Source organism: Musca autumnalis, unplaced genomic scaffold, assembly GCF_047663935.1.
Source record: "Musca autumnalis isolate F117 unplaced genomic scaffold, ASM4766393v1 scaffold_4, whole genome shotgun sequence".
NCBI lineage: Eukaryota > Metazoa > Arthropoda > Insecta > Diptera > Muscidae > Musca > Musca autumnalis.
In genome coordinates, this window is record NW_027411977.1 from 2,170,142 (window position 1) to 2,195,748 (window position 25,607).

The following is a 25,607-nucleotide window of genomic DNA, read 5'->3' on the forward strand; positions in this document are numbered from 1 at the left end:
GTGCATGGTGGTTTTATCGTTATGAAGCTTTTCGAAATGACACAGCAATAAAACTTAGAAACGAAGCAGACTTGAATAATGCGTGCTAAACACGTCGTATAAGTCACACAATAAAATGCGTGAGAAGTCATGTCGCCAATAAGGAAGAACCTCTAATTTAAGTAGATACAGTAGTTAATAGGACAAATATTTTGACAATTCCAAGTCAATTTAAATACGACTATAATTATTATAATTGTTTTTCGAGGTAAGCCCTAGTTCAGTGTATACAGACAATTTGGAGGCTAATTTCACTGTATTTTGCTGTTGTAAATGTAAGGAATGTAAGGAAATCCCAAGATATATTAGCGAATGTGTATGGATATGAGCACTTACGACATCGATGGCTTAATCGGCACGGTCTTAGAGCAAACCCGATTAGACCAAAATACATACGCTTCATCAAAAAATAATGATTGTAAACCTCATTAACTTTTCCATCTGAACATATTTTGCATAAGTTGGGCATATGCAGTTTTAGCTTGGATATGCAAAATTTGTTGCATATGCAAAATACATTCATTAAAATTGAGTTAAGGTGTCCCCTAATTTAACCCCAATCGGATCAAATAAGGGTTGAATTCCTTTAGTTTTTCCTTAAATTAATAAAAGGTACAAAACACGGGTCTCAAACCTCAGGTCCACATATCAATGTTATTAATTAGGTGAACGTGTATGTTTGCAATGACGACTGTTTTTTTTCCAAATTTTATCAGAAAACTCAAAAATTAATAACAGCCTATCGGATTAAAGTTGACATTATAAAATATGTATGCATAATAAAAACACAGTCGCGTGAAGCACAGTCTCGTTTCTTTAGGGACTTAAAATAATAAATCATTCAACAAGCGACATTCCATATTTAGCTGGGTGATGTCGACGAATACCAGCCAGTCAAGAAATACTTTTTTGTTTGGCATAAATTAACATGAAATTATAATTTGAAATAGTCTGAGACTAAACAGGGTGTGAAAAAGCCGCAACAAATTCCCCTCCACTCTAATGAGCTCATCACCAACTTTCACATGAAATGGGATAATCTAAAGCTAAAACAAAACAAAAAACATGAGTTAATAATAGAGTCACAACTAATGTAGATACATATATACACTTGTTATTACGACATCCCTCTAAAGGGGCTAATGGTTCCTCATATTTTGGCGCCTCAATATCTGCAAATTTGTAAGCAATTCGTAATGTTTGTTTTGATAAAACCCATAAAAACAATGTTTTGACTGGAGTCTGCAAATACATGGCATTGTATGTATGTATGTTTATCCCCACCCCAATTCATTCCATCCGTTCTCTGATGGGAGCTTTCATTCAATGAACAACAACCTGGAGAAATACTCAATGACTGGCAGTCGAGATAAGGTTGCGTGCGCTGTTTTGCCAGTAGAATTTGTCTGAGTAGAAGAGAGCCGTTTGTTTATGGAATAAAATAAGGTTTGTGCTTTGAGTATATTTTTGCTTTGGTTTGTAGCATTCCAAAAAACCACTGCCTAGAGAATCCATGAAGTCATCGTTACCAAAATATAACCGTTTAAATTAGTTAATATAACTTTTGTTTCTGGCCTTCCTCTATATAGGTAGGTATTTTTATTTTATTTATACGTTTATTATACAAGTCAGAAATTCATACGTAAATTATAAAGTACCCAGTTTTAAATTCTAGGGACAACTTTAATTTGCTCGCTGTGAGGTTTTTTGGAATTTTCGTGACCCTTATCTTGGGGAGTATAAGTTCTTCGAATAAAAAACGAAGATGAACAAAACATTTACGACATTTGTTAGTTATCAATTTTAGGTATTTTTATTTGGACAGATTGGTTGCTCCTTTCGAAAGTTTTCTTGCGCATCTACCACGCAGACGAACGGACGGTAGCAACTTTTTAAGCTCGGTACACATCATCAATTTTGACTGTTAATTTTTCCGAAATATCGATTGATATTTGGGCAATATGCTTAGTTCGGATTTGTGTTGTTAGATCGGGTTTGGATTTATCACCTCATCTAAACCGGGCTAAATCTAGCCTTTTTCCACTGCCTTTAGCTTAGAAACTAAAAATAATTTTGCGATATTGTAGTCCCAAAATAGTAGAACTCATACACCAAACAGAGGAACTAGGAAAAATTGCATATATCGCATAAAAATTGTTAAAAATTGTTTACTTAATTTGTGGAATTCTGATCAGTAGCAGCTAAAATGTTGGGAGGTGAATTAACCCAATAACCTTTCGAAAAATTGTTCAAATAATATGTCCAGCAATTCTTCAGAACATCCTAAAAACCGTTGTTTAAGCGGTATTTCATATCATACCTTCTACAAAACATCCGAAAATGCTTTCCACTACTGGAAAAGACTTTTTTAGAATTCCTTTGTAAGATAACGTACGCATTTAAGGTGAAAGGAATTGATGCCAATGTCCTTCATAATTAGTAAAGAGTTCCAACACCATAAAAGCACCTTCATCGCTACAGAAACAATAAAGAAAGTTATCTTCCATTCAATGAACTCAAAAAAATACGGGCATGTTCTGACATTCACCTCTGCACTTCACGTGTATCGAACACACCTAAAGCTGTTCTGCAACTCACTTTACACCTAGTTGGGGTGTATTCCTCACACTGAAATTTTGATGGCGAGAGCTGAGTAAATCCTTATTTTTTAAAGAAACTAATTGAAATTTTCTACAAAAAACTGCATAGGACTGAAATTTAATTTGTTTTCTATGAGCATGTAAAAAAATATTTAATTTTCTTGACAAAATATGATTTAAAATTAGAGTTTGGGAATTCCCGGCTTTTTTCCATTCCCGGGAAATCGGGAATGAAAATTTCTCATTCCCGGGAACCCGGGAATTCCCGGGACTATGGTAAATCGAATTCGTGGGGCATAGACGTGACAGAGAGTAAGCAAACATGAAATACCTACTCCCTTTATGTGTAGTTGTGTCATTTGGAACAATATAAAGGGAAAAATAGCAATGGGGTCAAAGAGCAATAGCAAACATCTTAAACGACATATGGCAACTGTTCAATAATGTCTTATGTATGCGGTCAAAATCCAATTATTCCTGACTAATTAGCGGAGGTTATATAAAATATCTTTTTCCAACTACCATCCTAGCAAAGCTTCCTTGATATCGAAGAGTGCTGTCCGATTATATTTTTAAAGTCAACGATATCGTATGTTCTTGTTATGGTTCGAAATGCGTGTTGATCATATAACAAATCCGTTTATAACGAATCTTTACACGGCTGACCTTTTGAGTACACGGCTTCACAATGGCAACACATTGGCACCAATGATATAGAGTCGTACTTATATGAACATACATACCATTGTTATTACTGGTTTCCAATCCTAATATGCTCTATTTGCCTCTTACATATTATACAGTGTTTTATATTGCAAACAATAATTTTGGAGAAAACAACAATTCGAATGGATCACAGCTTTTATATCTTAGCAAATTAATATCCTTCAAGAATGCCACCAATAAAAATTTAGACTAGAACTGCCGTAATAAACTATAAATCAAGAATTATGTGAGGTTATACAGACTTCGAATTCCAGAAAAAAAACACCAACTATCGAGAGGACCAATACATACATATTTTATACGAATTATGGCGATTTGTCCAATGGGCCCGCAATTACGAATAATCGGGGCACGAATTATCGCCATTCTACTATATTTCCAATATTTAATAACTTTAGGGGCCATTATTACATGTGTTCTTTTACTATCTGATGGATTTGAAAATGCAAAATAAACTAATTTGGAGGCATTAAAAGTATAATTTTCACATTGAAAGTTAATGACTTGAAGCTCCTCCTTGAAATTCAATCATCACTTTTAACTCTTAGTTAACCGGAACGCTATAAATCTGTTCGGTAAATCCAAACTATAACAAAAGAAGACTTATAATAATGGGGGTAAGACAAATAATATTTGACTTATACGAGGGCGGTTCGGAAACTTCTTAGCCTATCAATGAAAGAGAATAGTTAGTTTTTCAAAAATATTTTTATTTTTCAATATAATCTCCTGAAACTTTAATACACTTAGTCCAACGCTTTTCTAGCAATTCTATCCCTTGATTAAAATAGTTTTCCTCAAGGTCTTCAAAATAGTGGTTTACAACTGTAATTGCATCTTCATTTGAGGTAAAACGCTTGCCAGCAAGGAATTTTTTAGATTTCGAAACAAGTAAAAGTCACTGGGAGCTAAATCAGGAGAATAAGGTTGGTGGTCAAGCAACTCGTACTTTAATTCGTTGATTTTAGCCATTGTTAAAACACTCTTGTGCGCTGGTGCGTTGTCTTGATGAAAAATTATTTTTTTGTGTTGTACCCCAGGACGTTTTTCTCGAATTTGTACATTTAATTGATCCAAAAGGTTGCAATAGTACTCTGAATTTATTGTTTTACCCTTTTGCAGATAGTCAATCAATAAAATACCTTTGAAGTCCCAAAAAACCGTTGTCATAACCTTACCAGCCGATTGAATTGCTTTTGCCTTCTTTGGGGCACTTCCTCCAGCTTCAGTCCATTGTTTGGATTGTTCTTTTGTCTCTGGAGTATAGTGGTGGATCCATGTCTTATCAACAGTTATGAAACGACGCTTAAAATCCATTTTATTTCGCTTAAAACGATCCGAACAAGCTTGAGAAATGTTCATTCTTATGCGTTTTTGATCGACTGTTAACAAATGCGGCACCCATCTTGCAGAAAGCTTTTTCATATGTAGTTCTTCATGCAAAATTAAAGGGACTCGATCATTTGAGATGCCCATGATATTAGCAATTTCGTCGATCATTTAATACCATATCATTCACTTTGGCTACAATTTCTGTTGTTGTTGCTGTTTTTGGATGTCCACTACGTGGTTCATCTTCAATGCTTGTACGACCACGTTTAAATTCAGCAACCCAATTTTTTACTGTTGCATATGAAGGAGCACTTTCACCTAACACATTCACCATATCATTATGAATTTCTTGCCCCGATAAACCTTTTTTATGTAAATATTTAATGACAGCACGCATTTCTAATTTTTCCATTGTAAAAAAATTGCGGATGCGTCTTTTTTGAACACCTATTTCTATATGAAGAAGTTGCCAGATCGAAACAAACTTTAACATGTGTTCATAACAGAGATGAAAGTTTCCAAAACACTTAACTTTTTTCTGTTTATACCGCGCTTTTTGTGCTAGGCTAAGAAGTTTCCTAACTGCCCTCGTACATGAAAATACAAATACCCGTATTCCCGGGAATTTCAAAAAATTTTCCCGGGAAATCCCGTTCAAAAAATTTGGGGAATTCCCGGGAAATCCCTGGCCGGGAATTCCCGACCAGAAACTCTATTTAAAATGTATTTTTTCTTGAAGTACTAAATTCAACATGTACGCGCTCTTGTAAGAGTTCGTTTCATTGTTTACGTCTGTTTCGTAAACAATCAAAAGAACAAAGCGTACATACCCACACACGCATGTGCATTCGTTGATGCGCCAACATAGACTGATATTTTTTTCATTGTTAATGATAAAGTTTGAAAGCTCTAATAAAGCTTTCCAAATTCTTTCGTGAAATATGAAAGCTCTTTTCACGAACAGCAATTGCTTTCACAGGTGAAGTGCATATGTGATGTGAAATGCATGCACGGTGAATTCCAGAACATGCCCGATACATATATGTATAGTTATGCAATTGTTTACTCGATGAGGAGAGTCCTTAATAATTATGAAGGACTTTGTCGTCAATTCCTTTCACCTTAAATGCGTACGATATCTTACAAAGGAATTCTAAAAAAAAGTCTTTTTCCAGTAGTGGAAAGCATTTTCGGATGTCCGGAGTGGTAATTTCATCACGATATTGGTCCATTTTAAACACTTCGAGCAGCGAATACTAGCATTTCTCAGAAGAAATTCGGATATCCTGAAGGTACCGCCATATTTTGTAGTGGTAAATATTATCTAAAATGTATAGGAAAGACTTCTGTGTAAAATCTACGACTCTGACAGACAGTACGCTTTCAAAAATAATCTTATTGAAGGAATAGTGCAAGCATTACACGTGATTATGAAAGGAAATTGTGCGATTCCTTGCCAAAGAAGGATATAGGGGTGTATCCTTAATCTGGAGGGATATACTTTTACTGAATATTACTGAAATTATTTCGTTTTTAATATAGAGTGACTGTGCATCGATATTCTACTAAATCTTTATGTATACCCAAGTTTTTAAGGGGGGTCCTATTCAAATGACGCAATTTCTTTTACATGCATTTTTGACTTTATTTTGCTTTCGTCGTATAATTCTTAAATAAAGCAGATATGAATACAAATTAATGACTAAGTTTACTCCAAACACTTAAAACTAAATATAAAAAATCTTCAACACTTCATATTTTGCCTAATTCTGGAAAAAATTAAGGTTGGAAAAAATTGGTAGGGGGTCCTATTCAAGTGACGGGCAGTGTATTTCAAACAATGTTCGCACAGACAGTTTGTTCTCATATTTGGGATTTCAATGCATTGTTGATAGAGGCATTTTACAACAATGAAATGTTCGGAAGAGTTATTAATTACATTCCAGCTAATATTTTTCCCAAAGATAACATTAAGAAAAATTTAACAGTTTTGGAGATACGCTGCGAAATATTTACAAATTATGGAATTTTTAGATATACAGTATCGGACAAAACATTTGCAACAGACACATACTATTTAATTTTAGCGCTATAATATTTGTAAAAATCAACTTTTTGTTCAATTTTTCAGCATTAAAGTGTTTTTCATACTCCAAAGGAAACACCCACAATTAGTTTTTGTACCTTATAACGGTGTTCCACTTTTAATAGCGCACTTAAAAGAAATATCCCATATTTCAGCAAGACAAAACAATTGCAACTCACTCCGCTGCTATATAAATAAGGCTCAAAATATGATTTTTTACATTAATTTTGGGTCACATCCAGATTTTTATTAGTTAAGGGTCTCTTTAAGACTGAATACACCAATTTATAAAGTTAGAAAAGTTACATAATGAATAGGAACTTAATATTTTAATTTAATTTTTATTTGGCACTTGACACGTTTGGAAAAGGCCTAGGAAATCGTATAACGGGGGAATATAATCTAGTATTATCCCTCAAAATACCTTATAGTTGAATACGAAGTCAAATAAAATAAATAAAATGCATTTTTTTCACTTTAAAACACTCTGAAAACACTTAGAAATAATAAAAATGTTGTTTTATTAACAAATTTACATTTAATATCATATTTAAACTAAATAATGCCGTTTTCCGGTTTCACAAAATCGATCGGAATCTGAAGAAGCTTAAACAAAAACGATCGAAATGAAATTACGTAATTGAAACCATTCCGATCGGAATCTGTGACATGCCTGATAGTCCCGATTTCCTTCTATTTGGTGTCTACTTTCATAAATTGCTCGGCAGAAGTTGTTAGCTCAAAAATGCTTAGCAAAAATGTGTTAAGTTTGAACAAAAACCGAAAGAGACAAGAGCAGGACTTCACCTTCTTATATTACAAACTTTTTTCTAAAGACAACAATTTAAGATTATTATTAGGTTTGTCTGGTTACCCTAAACAATTGGTACCAATTGTTGCTGGAAGTCGTCTGTTAACACAAAAATTCAGCATAAGAGAGCGATTCGAGAGAGACATTTTCACAGTTCTTTCACTGAGAGTTTGCAAATTCTTGCTGGACAAATTTCTTCTAGCAAGCACTGACAACTCTTCTACTTCTTAAAAACAATCATCTGTTTTTAATTTTTCGTTGATTTATTTGTGAAAATTAAAAACAATTTTATTGTGAAAATATCAAGCCCAATTGTGTTGTTTTTGTAGAACAAAGTTGCAAAGTGGAAAAAATAATTTTTGGGTCATTTTCTTTTTTAATTTTAATAAAATACAACATTTTTGATTCCTTTGGTTCCTTCATTGGCGGACAAATTGTTCTGTTTTGGCAAGTCTGCGGATTGCTTGCTGGTTTTTGCTGTTTACTTTTTACAATTTTCTTGCAAAAGAGAATAAAAACTCCTTACTCTCTAAGAAAGTTCTTGATGCACAATTCTTGCTGTGAAAGTAACCAGACAGACCAATTATTGTTGTTATGAATAATTCATAGACCGCGATCGCGTATTGTCTTCTGTCGTCAAAATTCATTCAGTAACATATTGTTGTCAAAAAAAGTGATATTTCAGTACATTTCCAGATTTCGATTTCGGATCCCAGATTACAGATAGTCTCTAAGAAAACTAAGAAAATATGAACTGTCAAGCCCGTGCTTTTCTCAAGGCCTTAAGAAGTTCATACAATCGTCATTGTCTGGGAACTGAGTTATGTAGTGCATACTAAAACAAATGTTTCTTTCATAAATAAAAACTAAAAAATTTGAATTACTGAAACGCTAATTTTTTATCTCTTGGCATATCATAAATAATAAGCTCAAAAATTCTACAGCAAATGTATTAATAATTTTCGAATAAAATTTTGTAAACATTCTTCAAACGTGATGATGAGAACATACTCAAAATAATATTTCCGCATGCATGTGCTCATACATATATCTATATGTACGTACGCCGGAACACCCGACCTCCACCGTCTAACCATAGAAGAGGAAACAAACAAATGAAAAAAAACTCACTCATTTCTCCAAAATAGCTCGGTACAGAATTTGGTGGTCGAGCTTTTGCTGTCCATCAACGCGGTTAGTTGTGTATCAACAACAAATCCGTAAAGTAAAACCGCCAACAAACAAAGCAGATACGCGGCAAAATATTTCAAAACAAAAAGTATTAAATAAAAGAAATAAAATTTATAAATATTTTATATTGAAATTAGAACGACGATAGTCCTTGAAACAAAATAAAAGAAATTCATGTGAGTGTATTGGATTTATAATAATAATTTTAAAGTCAATATTTATTCTAAAGACAGTTAGCATACAATAAAGGCCCAGACTTTCATTGAAGATGAGTGCTTTGTTGAGAATCCCGACCTATATTAACAATGTGCTGTTAACGTTAAATAATGATGGAATCTTTAAAGAGTTTTTCTATTAAATTAATAAAGTGAAATTTTATCAATTGATAGTGTACCAATTTAAACTTACCACTTGTAACTGTGTTTTATGTCTAGTAATCGAGTTCCCATGTATAAATCTGCCACAAAATATATTCCATATATTTGGTTGTGACTGTACTCTTCACAAACACAGATTTTCTTTAATAAAAATGCTTTGAATATGAAGACTTGCATTTGAATTTATCGTTGGCTGATCAATAAATGGAAAGAATGGAAGTGCAATATTTATTTGTATTCATATCGCATCTTTTGTTGTTTTGTGGGACATTTATGGCGCCCAGATCAAAACATCCGTCCTAGCATCACCACTTGTACTTTTCAATTTCATTATTACAAATGGGGGAGTGGGTGGATACTATGCCAAGGCATGGTGTACAGATATACCAACAAATGCACGCAGACACCATAACTATCGCAATCATGACGATGATGATGTCGTTTTATTTACGGATCTGTAAAAAAAAACATAATAAAATTCTGAATGATGATGGGTGACTAAGGGTAATTGCTTCTTACTTTTGGGAGGGATATCATGCGCACTTTTCATGTACCCTCTTTTTCCCTAGTGTGCATTCTATCTTATGATGTCATCACATACATACATATGTATGTATGTAATGTATTTGAAAAGTACAGTGATGGTAACATCATCCACCCATTTAAATCCATTCCAAAGAATTATGCTCTGCAAACTCTGTTTCCTTTAAGGAGTTCTATTGAACTTTACTTGGAGTGAAAAATTAACGGCTTTGCAGAAATTTAAGAATTTTAAGCGGATTTTGTACTTTCACTTTTCTTTTACTTTTGTGCAAATATAAATGTAGACAACAAATAACAGCTTAAAATTAGACCGGGTTGAATGGAGTATACCTTAAACATGAGGAAAACTTAATACATTGACATGGTTGAAAGGGCTATACATTAGGAGATTTCGGATAAATAGGATATCTATTGGCAAAATAAAGAGAATAGCTGTAAACCTTGGCTATTGTAACAACAACAAAACAAAAACAGTTATCGAAAAAAATACCAATTTTGATTCTGTTAATACAATTTTTTCCACCTGCAGACATGAGATGCACTTTAACAATCTGCGTAATTTTTATGTAGTCTACAATGTTTATTTCTATGAAACCCAACAGGAGCAGACAACCCTAACATATCTCTAATTCCAAAGTGGGACTTAAAATGAAAGAAGTCTATAACACTGCGCAACTTTTTTAAGGTAGTCTAGTGCAAACAATTTGAACTGAAACCCCTAATTGGTCAAACAAAAACCCTAGTCGGTTATTGTTGTGTCAGATCCACCTTGGATTTTATGGTCCCATCTGAACATGGTTAAATATTGACTTTTTAAATCAATTCGGGGCTATATCTCCGAAATCAATGCAAATCTTCTTCTGATTTCTAACTAAGGACAAGAATAAAATGTTTGGAGAAATAATTAACTCGAAAAACTACACTTATTGCAAATCTCCAAAACTGTTAAATTTTTCTTAATGTTTCCTTTTGGAAAACATTCAGAACATGCCATTGTTGTAAAATGACTCTATCACGTTGTTTTTAGTATGTTTTTGAATGACAATGTAATAAATATATCAATAATGTGGTGAAATCCCAAATGCGAGAATAAACTACTCGTGTGAACAGTGTGTGAAAAATAGGTGTTGTAAAAGATATGATACAAAATACCGCTGAAACAACATGAAATAAGCATTTTAGTTACAGAATGTTCTAACGAATTGCACTGCTGAGAACGTTATTTGGAAGATTTTTACAAAAGGTTACTTGGTTTAACTCCCAATAGTTTAGCTGATACCGAGCAGAATTCCATAAATTATGTAATATTTTCTATATTTTATCAATTTTGATGATGTGGTCAGTTCAACAGATAAGTTCTACAGTTTAGGACTACAATAGGGTTAAAGACAGAAAATTCCTATTCGTTTTTGAGATAAAGACCCCGATAAAGCAAAAAAAAATGTAGTTTAAGCCCGGTTTAGATGAGGCGATAAAAGCCGAACTGGATCTGACAGGACAAAAGCCAATTAGGTTTTTTGTAGTCTCAATGTGTACTTTCAAAAAATGCACATTAGATGTTGTTTGCATTTTCAGTGTTTCATAGTGTAATACTCAAACCAATTTATTTTAATATAACAGTGATGGAAAAGATTTGTAATGTAACCCGGGATATTTAAATGGATACAAACATATCTATATAAAGGACATTTTTTTACTTAAAATGTATAACAAATTTCTTTAGATTACGTTTATATTTACGAAATACGGTAGATTTCAACTGTCAATTTCATTGCATATGCGTCATTGAATTTCAGATGAACTCTTATTTGACGTATACATTATGAAACTTACTCTTGAATTCCACCCTTATTTGTAAATTTAAACATGTTTTAAAATTAATCTTCCGATTGTGGCACCAAAAACAATTTACTATAATAATTAAGTACATAGATGACATAATAATTTAACATTTTGTTCATTATAACTACATCTGTATGAACATAAGTATGTATGTTATTTGTCTTATTTTTTAATGGAAGAAGCTGCGGAGAGGAATAAGAAATAAATCGAAAATATTCTAAGCTGATTACGCGTCTCAAAAGTGTTTGCCGAACTTACTGTTTAAAACAGTGTTAAAAATTGATTTTGTTATTACAAAGGTAACTAAACGATTTTGAATTGAGTCTTAAGACATAACGTTTCAGTGATTATAACTAGATATGTATATGCCGAAGAATTCAAAAATTAAATTAGATTCACTTAAACAGAAAAATATTACAATTATACACCACCTGATTTATAACTGTAATGTTTTTTGTTCTGACTTGTGTTGTTCATAAAGTGTTTTTGCAAAGACTTGGGCAGCATTGTTATAAGGAAATGATGTCAACATTAAAGCAAAACCTTGTACTACAAATTAAAACAATGAAATTGAATAGGACGTTCTTGCTATGAAATGTATATATCCTGTCAATTTCTGCAAATTATGTCATATGCCTGCAACAGTTTTTTCCCTTTAACTGTTTTCCCCGAGCCTCAAGGCTAGTCAAGTGATGCTATAAATACATAAAAAATATACATGTCAAAGTACATATATACATATTTACAGTGACATAATTCTTATTCGATTTAACGTTGTTGCTCTTTTCCTAACGTCCAAACTTGCGTTGCTAGTTTGCAATTGTTGATGTCAGCGAGGGTTGTAAACAAGCGATTTTGGGTGGTTGTTTAGCATTAAACTTTGATAAAATATACTTTTTATTACATTGCAAATGTATACAAAATTAATTTTTTTAAACTGTTAAGCCAGGTTAATTGAAAATATCGAACAATTGAACATAACTTCCGTTGCACTCAATTTTTAGTTCTCACATTTGCGACTTAAGCTCCAAAAATAGAAGGAAACCGTAACGATTTACCGCCATTCACGCCATTTATTCACCTTAGATAACGCAGTAAAAGTGGTTGGTAGTGTTACAATCAGCATGCATGCATCGCCAAACTGGTAGACCATAATTGTTTTACAATTAAGATCCTTGATTGCGTTGTATGTACATACATATGTGGGTAGTGTCCGGAACCGATGTCCGGTGTTACACCTCAATTTAGACCTCTAAACAGTGAACGAAATACGAAACGACTCATGTCACACTCGGTCAACAGCAAGGCTGCTACAACAACATAACTAAATCCCGTCAAAAAATCGTCAAAATTACGATAAATCGTCAAATTCGGCAACACTGACGACATATCAACTTCGTTTCGATAGTTGTCGGAAACGTTTACGTTAGACTCCTGTTGCGAATATTCAAAAATATATTTTTGAGCTTCGTCCGATATAAACAAAGCGATCAAACGACAATTTCGAACATTTTATTAAAAAAAAAAACGAAAAAGAAAAGAAAGTGCAATATAGCCGAGTAGCTATGAAATAATGTAATGCCCTCTTTCATAATCTACCCAATTTCATATGTAATTGTTTTTTGTGCTGTACACTGTTATGTATAATGGAATTAGAAAATTTTTTCAATTTTTGTCCATGGGTGTAACCACTGTGCATTGTTTGGATTGCTTTATTGAAGATGTATGCTCATAACTATATAAGGTTAAACTAGCCTTGAACAAGCCCCGATCATGAAATGATGCGTTACCAATAATAACAATAATTGCAAGTAATTAGATGCATGATAAATCACTGAAATCTACATACATACATTCATATATGTACATACATACATAATAGCAAACAGTTTGTAATGAAAATCTTTTCGAACAAACTGTTGCATTCGTTTAGAACATACAACAACAAATCTAATAAATAATGCCGTTTTCCTGGCAGAAATTGGTTGATATTCTTGTTTAAGAGAAGATTGTGTCCATGTAGAGCAAGTGCTTCTGAGTTCGCCATGTACCAGTAGTCGGCATTTTTTGTATTTGAACTCAAATATCAATTTTTCCTTTATGATATCGAAAAAAAATAGTGATAATAAGTAGATTATTGCAGTTTTGGAACAGAGCAATTGCTAGCTAGCTTTGTGTAAAATTTTATTGAGCTAACCCGGCGTTTATTGGCAAGACAATAGCAAAAATACAAACTTGTCACAAATACATTTAGAAATTTTTAAATATGTATAGAGAAAAGTATGAATGTATTGGTGAAAATGGTTTGTAACTTTGCTATTGTCTTGCCAATACTGTCTGTGTGTAAACGCCTAGTAAGACTAATTATTATATGTATAGGAATTTAAATTTTTGTTAATGAGGATTTTCACCACAACCGAGAATGCGAACGTCAACAAAATAAAGTCTGTAATTATATTAAAATAAATATAAAACAACATTGTTGTTGTTTTGGCAGAGAATAAAACTGTGCAACATTTTTAAGATAATAAACATTTACTGTGGATTTAAAGGAAGTAAAAACCCAAACGACATAAATCCTAGTTGAGTTTTTTGTTGTTAGATCGAGCTTGGAATTTATTGCCTCATCTAAACAAAATATTGACTTTTTAGAGCAAATTGGGGCTATATCTCTGAAACCAACTCGAATCTTGTTTTAACCTCTGTATGAAACATGTAGATAAGAGAATGAAGAAAATATTAGGAGAACTAATCGACTCGAAAAACTGCACTTATTGCCTTAAAATGCCCAAAGACGTATCTCCCAAAAAAATCAAAATTCGTTTCCTGATACATATAACTAAAATACATGATCTTGCAAAATTTCAAGCTTCTACGTTCAAAAATAACGACCCTATTCAAGAAATGGCATTTCGGAAAATGGGGTAAAATGGCAGATTTCGTTGTAATGACGGATCCGCGGTTTTGGTTTCATTGCTTACTACCATTCGTATATGATTGATAATATCCCAAATACTCCCCCACATAAGATTAACGTTTTTTGCTTCTCTTGTAAAATTATTATTATGTTAGTTACGTCTTTGGGCATTTGGTGACGATATGATGTATTTCGCACCAGTGCACTGTGGTCGAACTTGTATGGGAAGAGCGGCCAAAAATACTTCCTGAGCAGATAACAATACGAAAATTTCAGTAAAGGCTAGTTTAGCAACACAAATAAAAAGAAGCAAAAAATAGTCAATATATGTCCAAGGTTAGGTATAGCCCCCCATAGAACGGTACCCCTGATTTCAGGCATTTTGGGGGTCTTGACCACATTTTTCAGTGAAATTGGCTAAATTTGGCTATCGGTATTCCCTAGTGTTAGAAAACCTTCTAGCAAAATTTTTTTGAACTGAGTCCACGTTTTGGTGTGGTCCCCATGTAATTGTACCGCCCGATTTTCGGAATTTTGAGGGTTTCATATAAGTTATCAAATCGAAATGGCCGAAATGCCACTTAATCTTTTGTGGATGTAGGCTACCCCCAGAAAATTGCCGATTAATGCCGATTTTGTCCCCATAAATAGGTATCGCCCAATATTCGGTATTTTTAGGGTTCTATCCGTAATAATCAATTAAAATGGCTGAATTTTTCAAATTTTACATTGAGGACCACATTTTAACGTATCCTTCATATAACTGAACCTCACAATGCCTCTTCTATATATTTAAAAAGCTGAAATGTATCACCTGCATATTTGAAAAAATGACAAAAACACCCTGAAATGTACCCTTAGTATTTTGGGAACCAGTTCCAAAGATGCGGAAAGATGCAGCTGAACTTGTATGGGAAGAGCGGCCAAAAATACTTCCTGAGCAGATAACAATACGAAAATTTCAGTAAAGGCTAGTTTAGCAACACAAATAAAAAGAAGCAAAAAATAGTCAATATATGTCCAAGGTTAGGTATAGCCCCCCATAGAACGGTACCCCTGATTTCAGGCATTTTGGGGGTCTTGACCACATCTTTCAGTGAAATTGGCTAAATTTGGCTATCGGTATTCCCTAGTGTTAGAAAACCTTCTAGCTAAATTTTTTTGAACTGAGTCCACGTTTTGGTGGGGTCCCCATGTAATTGTACCGCCCGATTTTCGGAATTTTGAGGGTTTCATATAAGCTATCAAATCGAAATGGCCGAAATGCCACTTAATCTTTTGTGGATGTAGGCTACCCCCAGAAAATTGCCGATTAATGCCGATTTTGTCCCCATAAATAGGTATCGCCCAATATTCGGTATTTTTAGGGTTCTATCCGTAATAATCAATTAAAATGGCTGAATTTTTCAAATTTTACATTGAGGACCACATTTTAACGTATCCTTCATATAACTGAACCTCACAATGCCTGTTCTATATATTTAAAAAGCTTAAATGTATCACCTGCATATGTACCCTTAGTATTTTGGGAACCAGTTCCAAAGATGCGGAAAGATGCAGCTGAAAGGCTGAAAAATATAATCCTTAGACTACTACTGATCTTTTAAAAAAAATTTCGTTAGGGGGAAAGAGGGGGAACATAATTAAAACTTTACATGAAATTGAATTATATTGAAGAAATAACATTACAAAAGTCCTTTGGTCAACACACGTATTCAATAATGAATCCCAAAAATGAACAAACACAAAACTGCATAAAAATTAAGTTAATACATTGTTTTTCAATATTCGAATTAAGTTTGGTCAATATAGAGTTCATTTAGTTTGATATGGATATTTTACTTTCACCTAACTTTTGCACTGAATTCACCTAGAAATCCAACCTGTTAAATTTTCTCTTGTTTGGTGCCATTCTCAAAGAGTACAGTAAGAAGTAATCCATAACAAATTTATTTTAGAGAAATTTAACATGTTAGTAGTAGATATGAACACATTTGGTACCAAAAATTAGACTTTCATTTTTTAATTTTGGCCAATGGCAGCGACCACTGTGCAGTGTTTGGTTCAAATCCCAAAAGCTGCTAATGTTAAATTTGCCTGAAGTCGGTCGGTAGTACAAAATTAAAAAAAAATATACATATATTGAACAAATACATACTTTAAAGTCTAATTAAAAAATAGCTTGAATAAGAAATATGCTTTAAGTGAATTAAATCTTTGGTTTGAAGTGTGTACGTTGTGCTTTGCCGACAATTCGTCGGTGTTATGCTTAAGTGTTCCATACGCCATTTTTGACAGGTGGTTTCTAGGGTTTTCCGGTATGCTCTTTCTGAATTTCTAGTCGGCTTTCTCCTATCTGCTCTAGTTTCCGAGATATCCACGCCTCGACGGAAAAGCATAAACTTTTTTCAATTATGAAATTAATATTTTAAAAACTTGGAAGTTTAAAAACACATTTCAAAAATCAAAATTTTAATTTTCGATTTAGAAGTATTTAATTTATTGAGGCAAATATGGAAAATTTTTGTCACTTTGTTCCATGTGATTTACAATATTTCACCTTTGTGTCATAAGTGCGGATATGGAACAAATCGACAAAAATTCTTTTTTGAAAAAAATCTCTATAACTTTTATATTCCAATAGATATTCCTCTAAATTTTTGAAAATATGTTCTATATACTATTATTAATATTACAAGTCAAAAGTATAAATATTTGCTTTAGTCAGCTCCACACAGTTGTGACGCAAAACATTAAAATGCGATTATCTCAAAACGGGCAAATGGCGTATGGAACACTTAAGCATGACACCGACGAATTGTTCCCGATGGTTGTCGATTATCGGCACGAATTAATTTATATAATGTTTCTTACTTTTTTGGAGCAACATTAATTGTAATGTGATCTAATAATGCAAAATCTATTGAACTTTCAAATAATTAAGTTTATGTTAAAAAGAAATCTAAATAGAAAAACATAAAATGAATTCCAAATGTTATCAAAATCTTAAATGTATTTACTTTTTAAAAGCAATATGGATTATAATATGAATTATTTGTGTAAAATTATACTTACTTACTTACTTAGTTGGCCCATTACAGAACATTTGTTCCATAGACCGAACTAAGAAAAGATCTCCATTCCTCTCTGTTTTTCGCTTGACTTTTTGGAATACCGCGCCTTTCCATTTCTTCATCCACTTGTGTGCTCCATCGAAGCTTAGGCCTGCCGATTCTGCGTGCACCGCCATGTGGCATGTATTCATACGCCTTTTTAGCGGGTTCATCATCGCTCATTCTCATGATATGGCCTAGCCAACGCAATCGTTGCATCTCGATACGTTTAACTATATGCATGTCTTTGTATAGCTTATATAGCTCGTGGTTCATACGACGTCGATATTCACCGTCAACGCAAATCGGCCCGTAGATCTTTCGAAGAATTTTCCTCTCAAACACACCAAGCACTGCCTTATCTGCTTGCGCAAGTACCCATGCTTCGGAGCCATACATTAGCACGGGTAGTATCAGCGTTTTGTATAGTGTTATTTTTGTTTGACGAGATGTGGCTTTGTTTTTAAATTGCTTACTTAATCCATAGTAGCATCTGTTGGCCAATACAATTCTTCTTCTTATTTCACAACTGATGTTGTTTGTTGTGTTTATGGCAGTAGACGAAGTCTTTAACTACCTCAAAATTATAGGTACCAACTTCTACGGTTGGTCCGAGCTCTATGGACGCTTTGCGCGTCGACACCATCAATTTGGTCTTTTCGCCGTTTACCGCCAGACCCACTTTCGCAGATTCTGCTTCGACCTTCCTAAAGGTATCAGTTACTTCCTTTACTGATCGTCCCATGATGTCTATGTCATCAGCATAGGCAAGTAACATGTGGCTATTGGTGTAAATTGTGCCATTTCTTTTGACATTTGCATCTCGTATTACCTTTTCCAGCAAAATGTTGAATAGGTCACACGAAAGGCTGTCTCCTTGTCTGAAACCTCTTTTGGTACAAAATTCTTCGGAGAGGTTCTTTCCAATTTTAACTGAGGACCTAGTATCAGTTAGAGTCATCTTACAAAGCCGGATGAGCTTTGCGGGAATACCAAATTCAGACATTGCATGGAATACCTTTGATCGGAGGGGACTGTCGAATGCTGCTTTATAATCGACAAAAAGGTGAAATGTGTCGATCTGCATCTCTTGGGTATTCTCTAGGATTTGCCGCAGGGTAAATATCTGGTCAATGGTGGACTTGCCAGGTCTAAAGCCACATTGGTATGGTCCAATTATCCCGTTGACCATAGGCTTTATTCGTTCGCACAGTATCCCTGACACTATCTTATAGGCAATAGGGAGTAGACTTATGCCCCTATAGTTGGAGCATACAGTCTTATCTCCTTTCTTGTGGACGGGACATAGGATGCTCAGGTTCCAATCGTCGGGTACGCGTTCTTCCTGCCAGATGGTGCTAACAAGCTGATGCATACACCTTATCAGCGCGTCGCCTCCGGTTTTAAACAGCTCGGCTGGTAAGCCATCGGCACCTGCTGCTTTATTATTCTTCAGCCGGTTGATTGCTGTTTTTACCTCATCTTGGCCGGGTGGTATACATTCTATACCATCTTCTGGGATTGGATCTGCGGTATCATCGTCTTCGCCACTATTGGATACCAGCAGATTGGAGAAATGTTCCTTCCATATCCTGAGCACGCTATCTGTATCTGTTACCAGATTACCTTGCTGGTCTCTACAGGAGGATGTGCCTGTACCAAAGCCATCTGTTTGATGTTTCACTCTTTGGTAGAATTTTCGGACTTCATTCTGGCTCCTGTACATCTCGATTTTTTCACACTCCCGCTTTTCCATTTCTCTCTTTTTCTTGCGGAAAAGACGTTTCTCTTCTCTCCTTTTCTTTCTTTATTAATTAATTATGTTCTTTATTAATTAAATATACAAAACCGATAAAACTTATAACAATTCTTTGCTAAAATACGATGTACCGACTATTGGAACATGGCATGTCGACAATTGGAAAATGGTGTCGACTATTACGAGTAGCAAAAAAGAAATATTTTAATCTTTTCACAAATTTTTATAAGAAATAATTCAACAATTTTATACTTAGCATATCTAACATTATTATAAGAATTAAAAACAAGCATTGGCGGCTTTAGTATTATTTACTGGATTCAATAAACAAATTAAAGTTGTCAAAGAAGCGTTCAGTAATTACTCCGAACCAAAAACTTTTTTGTGGATGTAGAGGTTACTATGGGTTCTCTTCAAATCACAGTTTATTGAAGCGATTCCGTGTTTTTCTAATTCGATCTCGCTAGTATATAATTAAAAAAAAATCCCATTTATTTACCATGGGCAAATCCTAATAAGTTGCAATCATTTTTAAATGCCAATATTTCAATCAAAACGAAAAAGTCACTCATTTTAAATGTAGATATTTGAGTGGTTTAGGTTTGTTTTCACACTTTTGATTGATTGCAAAAGAATAGCCTACACAAATATATTTTGCGATTTTGCGGTGTTTGTATTATAAGGTAGATATTTTACAGGGAACCAAAACATTCCTCCCAAAAACCGTTTGATAAGAAATTTGTTATTGTTTTGTGGTCAAATATATGATGATCTTTATGGTTGGAATAACGCAAAAACAACAACAATTGTATTATCACATTGGTGTGATATGAGCGACGATATTCAGACTCGTTGTCGTGTTTGTAGATTTGATTTCAGTTCTCTTTTGTCCATGATATCATCACCTAAACAATATTCGGCCAGCGAAAATGTTTATTGACATTTAAGTTTGCATTTCTTTTGACAACTTGAGGGATACGAAAGGTTCTTTTGCAAAAATAAAAATTGTAGAAAATATTGACTATAAAATGTGAAACTGTTTGCAATATTGACTTAATTGATTCGATAACAACACTTTTTAATCTAGCAGAATCTACAAAACGTTGCGATAACGATCAAGTACTGAGTGTATACGTGTGTAGCTATGTGTGATTTTGCACTTTTACGAATACAGAACTGCGTTTTAAAGAGATAAGGAAAAGACTGCAGCAGTCAGTTTACAGTGTAAACTTTACACTTAGAATGTGGCATTGTTTTTGTTTACAATTGTGAATCAAAGATTGTGTTAGGTCGTGAATTTTGTAAAGCTGCCAATGTAATGCATCCATTCAAAATTTTATCGTCGAACCATAATGGTGCAAAACTTAAAAATACTATATGATATTAAAACATTTAAAACAACTACGGATAATTGGTAGCTAAACTTATTATCTCATAAGTTATAACGTAGAGTGGGTGCACTTTGCGAATAATATGCTAGGTTCTTAGAGCTGTCATTACTTAAGATCTATTTAAAGAGCGCAACAACAACTCCATTTTAACCAAAAATTCTTCAAGCTGTCAAAATGTTTGGTTAGTCCATATTTATATTAGGCAATTTTCCTTGCGGCAATTTTCAGTTTGTTGGAGAGAGAGGTGAGGTATATGGTAACCCTTTTCCTCTCAACACCCTCTCTCACCGACAGACTGACAATGGTCGCAAGGGAAATTGCCTAATGTAAATATGGACATACATTAGGTGTGTTCGTTTACTCAATAATTTGTACAAATTCGTACAAATCCAGTAACTTCTTGTAAACGACTGAGGTCTTTTGCATTGCACTGTAGAGTAAACGAACAACATCCAGTAATAATTCGTACAAATTTTAAGTAAACGAAAACACATATTTTCATACAATTTATTCACATATACACTAAAAAGTTGACAGATTGAAACCAACCACCTAGCCGTTTCAAATCACCTTATAATTTCATCATGGCAGTCCTCTTTTGGTTAAAGTTTATTTTCTAAGATCTTTCAGTTTTTGACCAAAAATTATCAAAAAAGCTAAAAATCCAATTGGAAATTCCCTTTGGCGGGATGAAAACATGACATTGGTAGCGAACAGCAAATTTTTCAATGTTGTCAATTCGTTTTGCAAACATTACTCTCTGTAATAGAGAGTGATATGAAGTTAAGGCAATGGGGGAATACTCGAGACTTAAGCATTCATTGAGTTTCATAGAATCATGATGAATATATTATTTGTTTTTAATTCGTAAACAACTTTGGAACCTCCCGTCAAATGCAAAGTTTCACAGATACTGGAACCGGAAAAATACCAAACTGCAGAAACAACACCTAATGGGTTAAAAGTAAAAATATCGTAAACTAAAATAGTTTTATGTTTTGCCTTATTAAGGCGAAGGTCATTTTTAGAGTGATATTTGAATTAATTCTCTTTCGAGTTGAGCTATTTAGACCTAATAGGTACATTGAAAAATTAGGAATCCACCGAAGTCCCACACATTCAACCACTATGCTACGTTTCACGGGTGGTTAGACCGATCATCAGGCATATTGAATGGTGTTTTTTAGTGGGTGGACGAAGGCTAAGCTTGGAGACTAGCATTTATATCACAAATCATTCGAAATTTGTATATTCGAATTATTTATTTATTTTTTTTTTTTAAAAAATAAATAATTCGAAATATAAATAATTTTTTTTTTTTTTAAAAATAAATAATTCGAATATACAAATTTCGAATGATTTGTGATATAAATGCTAGTCTCCAAGCTTAGCCTTCGTCCACCCACTAAAAAACACCATTCAATATGCCTGATGATCGGTCTAACCACCCGTGAAACGTAGCATAGTGCTTGAATGTGTGGGACTTCGGTGGATTCCTAATTTTTCAATGTACCTATTAGGTCTAAATAGCTCAACTCGAAAGAGAATTAATTAAAATAGTTTTAATTTATTTGAATATTAAAAACAAAATTTAGACTTATTTTGCTTTCGAGAGCTATATTAATATTTAACAAACAACCATGCATAGTATGTCCGCAAGAGTAGCAGCCTACCACCATAGGTGAGTTTCACTGTGTAACTTAAATGTTCCCTACAGGCACTTCTACGAATACAGTCCATATAGTCGAAAAATAAAAATACATTTAACAAAATAGAATTTTTAATTTAATTTCGATTTTTAAACTTTGCTTTATTAAATCCATATTCTATTTTACTATTTTAGAAACAACATGTCTGAAGAAGCTACTAACGGCACATCCACCCCCTCACCAGCACCACCTGTAGCAGAAATGGCTGAAATGGCTTTGGAAGAGCCCAAAGTTTCTTTTCAAGACCAGTTTAAAGCATTCTCCAAATTTGGTGACACAAAATCGGATGGAAAAATGATAACCCTTTCGCAAAGTGACAAATGGATGAAACAAGCCAAAGTTATAGATAAGAAAATCACAACCACCGATACGGGCATTCACTTCAAGAAATTCAAATCAATGAAGATCTCATACAGCGATTACAATAAATTCTTGGAGGATTTGGCCAAAACTAGAAAAGTTGAGTTGCAAGAAATTAAAAACAAAATGGCTTCATGTGGTGCTCCAGGCGTCGTTCAAGTTTCGGTAAGATTTCACTTTTATTATTGAAACCAAATAGATTTTGACACTCTATACAATTTTTAGGCTGGTAAAGCAGCATCTGCTGTTGAACGTTTGACAGATACTAGCAAATACACCGGTTCTCACAAGGAACGTTTTGATGCCACCGGTAAAGGCAAAGGTATTGCCGGACGTAAAAATATTGTCGATGATTCCGGCTATGTAACGGGCTATCAAAATAAGGATACCTACCCAGAGGGACAACAATAAGATGTAGTTGATTGGATTCTCTAGACCACTTTTTTCAAATAGTAAACCAATATTTATAGATAAATCTAATGAAATATTTATAAGTTGTACAATCTAACAGAACATTTAATTACAAAAAATAATCTATAGTAAGCACACGAATTACATAACAGTCTCCAGTGTACATCATTGAATGTGTTTTGATCATATGTTCTTGTTTTAAGTTGATTTCGCCAATTTTTTATTTAAATAAATTGTGATAACTGAAATATTATTGTATTTTTTGTGTTATTTTTTAGTTTTTGCTAATGGCACAAATGTTTATGGAAACATTTTAGTTTAAATTCGAATCTTTTGAATTATATTTAGAAAATTCCATTTGTTATTCGAATTATCCTATTAGAAATTCGTATTATTAAATTCGGAACTCGAAATATTTTGTTTGTAATTCAATAACCCAAATATAAAAGGAATTTATTTTGTTCATTATTGTTTCGAATTTTAAATGGTGTAATTATGGATATCTTGAGTTACAATTGAAATATTTCAAATTACAAATGAATTTCTCGATGTACAATTAAAATATTTGGCTATTTTTTATACCTGAACCAAATTTATAACATTTTTGAAAGCCCAATGATACATAATATATACATCTAATTATTTTAATAAACGCAGTTTCTAAATTAAAAAAAATCAAAATTCGTTTATTGATTGAATCTGATACTTACTTAGCTGGCCCATTACAGAACATTTGTTCCATAGACCAAACTAAGAAAAGATCTCCAATTCTCTCTGTTTAGTGCTTCGTTTTCTGGAATACCGCGCCTTGTCATCTCTTTATCCACTTGTTTGCGCCATCTGTTGCCATCTGTTCTTTGGCCTGTCAATTCTGCGTGCACCGCCATGTGGCTCGAATTTATACGCCTTTTAGCCAACGCAATCGCTGCATCTCGATACGTTTAACTATATTCATGTCGTTGTATAGCAGATACAGCTCGTGGTTCATACGACGTCGATATTCACCGTCAACGCAGATTGGTCCGTAAATCTTTCGAAGAATTTCTCTCTCAAACACGCCAAGCACTGCCTTATGTGCTTGAGAAAGTACCCAGACTTCGGAACCATACATCAGCACGGGTAGTATTAGTGTTTTGTAAAGCGTTATTTTTGTTTGACGAGTTGTGAGATTGTTTTTGAAGAGCTTACTTAAGCCAAAGTAGCATCTGTTGGCCAATACAATTCTTCTTTTGATTTCACAACTGATGTCGCTTGTTGTGTTTACAGCGGTGCCGAGGTATATGAAGTCTTTTACTACCTCAAAATTATAGGAACCAACTTCAACAGTTGGTCCGATCTCAATGGACGCATTGCGCGTCGACACCATCAACTTGGTCTTCTCGCCGATTGAATCTGATACATAAACTAAAATACATACTCTTGCAAAATTTTAAGTTTCTATTTTCAAAAATAACGATCCTATTCAAGAAATGGCATTTCGGAAAATGGTTTCCGCGTTTCCGCGGTTTTGGTTTCAGTACTTCGTATATAATATCCCAAATATTCGCACTCATAAGATTAATGTTCCATAAAACAGTTTTTCATTTTATAACGTTGGCTGACTTCCGTATCGTCAATTGCTTTACAAATGACAAATAATATACAATGTTCTCTGTTTCTTATCGCCGATGTACTTAACAACTACAAAGCTACGTGTTTCTTAACGTCAAAAACAGGGTTTTTAACGCAGGTAAAAAACAAACAAGTATCACTTTGTTTTCTAATGCATTCGCATGTGATTTTTGATAATTTTGTAATTAAACAAAAAAATATATAATTAAAATGGATGATTCGCGAAGGTAAGTATAATATATAAGCAATAAATAATAGCAATTATGTACAAAAATTTTATGTTTTATTTACAGTGATTATATATGGAGATTCGGGCAAAAAAAAATGCTTCTCACAAGGCTGCGTACTGAACCAGATTTTCGTTCGAAGCGAAGAAAGCGGACAGCTTCATGGGAACAGAAAAAATACACCAAAATAACTATACATCATACCCATATACACCTCAAAAGAGCTAATATTCATCCTAAAATGGGAGTAAAATACGTCACCCGGCATATTATATATAACTTCCCAGAAGTTACATGTCTTTAGAATCTTTCTGCGTTGCAAATGTTCAGATGATTCTAAAACATTTATTTTTCTTTTTGTTGTGTTTATCACACTCAGCAAATTTTGACTGGAGGTTTCATTAACGCATTGTGATAAATTTAAAAAATGTTCAAACGAAATTTGTGCGGCCGCGTTCTTCATGTTTGTTTCCCCTATTAACATCTGTCAGCTGTTCCACATCGTCAATGTAAAGAATGTTTGCATTGTTGTGCACAATGCTTGAGTGTGCAACTGAAACAT

General features: G+C 33.6%; 1 protein-coding gene across 4 annotated transcripts; it reads left to right on the forward strand.

The window, feature by feature from the left end:
- The first annotated feature begins 1,604 nt into the window (after positions 1 to 1,604).
- ringer (tubulin polymerization-promoting protein ringmaker) lies at positions 1,605 to 23,882 on the forward strand. Of its 4 annotated transcripts, none has more exons than XM_073982096.1 (5): positions 20,219 to 20,320; positions 21,562 to 21,691; positions 22,323 to 22,408; positions 22,571 to 22,961; positions 23,022 to 23,882. In XM_073982096.1, the coding sequence occupies exons 3-5, from the start codon at positions 22,368 to 22,370 to the stop codon at positions 23,205 to 23,207; spliced, it is 618 nt and encodes a 205-aa protein (XP_073838197.1). In that variant the 5' UTR covers positions 20,219 to 20,320; positions 21,562 to 21,691; positions 22,323 to 22,367; the 3' UTR covers positions 23,208 to 23,882. The 4 variants fall into 4 exon arrangements, with proteins under 4 accessions (XP_073838200.1, XP_073838199.1, XP_073838197.1 ...); XM_073982097.1 differs by having other exon boundaries at positions 21,630 to 21,691; XM_073982099.1 differs by lacking the exons at positions 20,219 to 20,320; positions 21,562 to 21,691; positions 22,323 to 22,408 and adding an exon at positions 1,605 to 1,628.
- The last annotated feature ends 1,725 nt before the right edge of the window (positions 23,883 to 25,607 follow it).

Coding starts and splice junctions, on each gene's coding strand:
- ringer (XM_073982096.1), top strand. CDS start 22,368: ATGCATAGTATGTCCGCAAGAGTAGCAGCCTACCACCATAG. Junction 22,409..22,570: donor GTAGCAGCCTACCACCATAG/GTGAGTTTCACT, acceptor TTACTATTTTAG/AAACAACATGTCTGAAGAAG. Junction 22,962..23,021: donor CAGGCGTCGTTCAAGTTTCG/GTAAGATTTCAC, acceptor TACAATTTTTAG/GCTGGTAAAGCAGCATCTGC.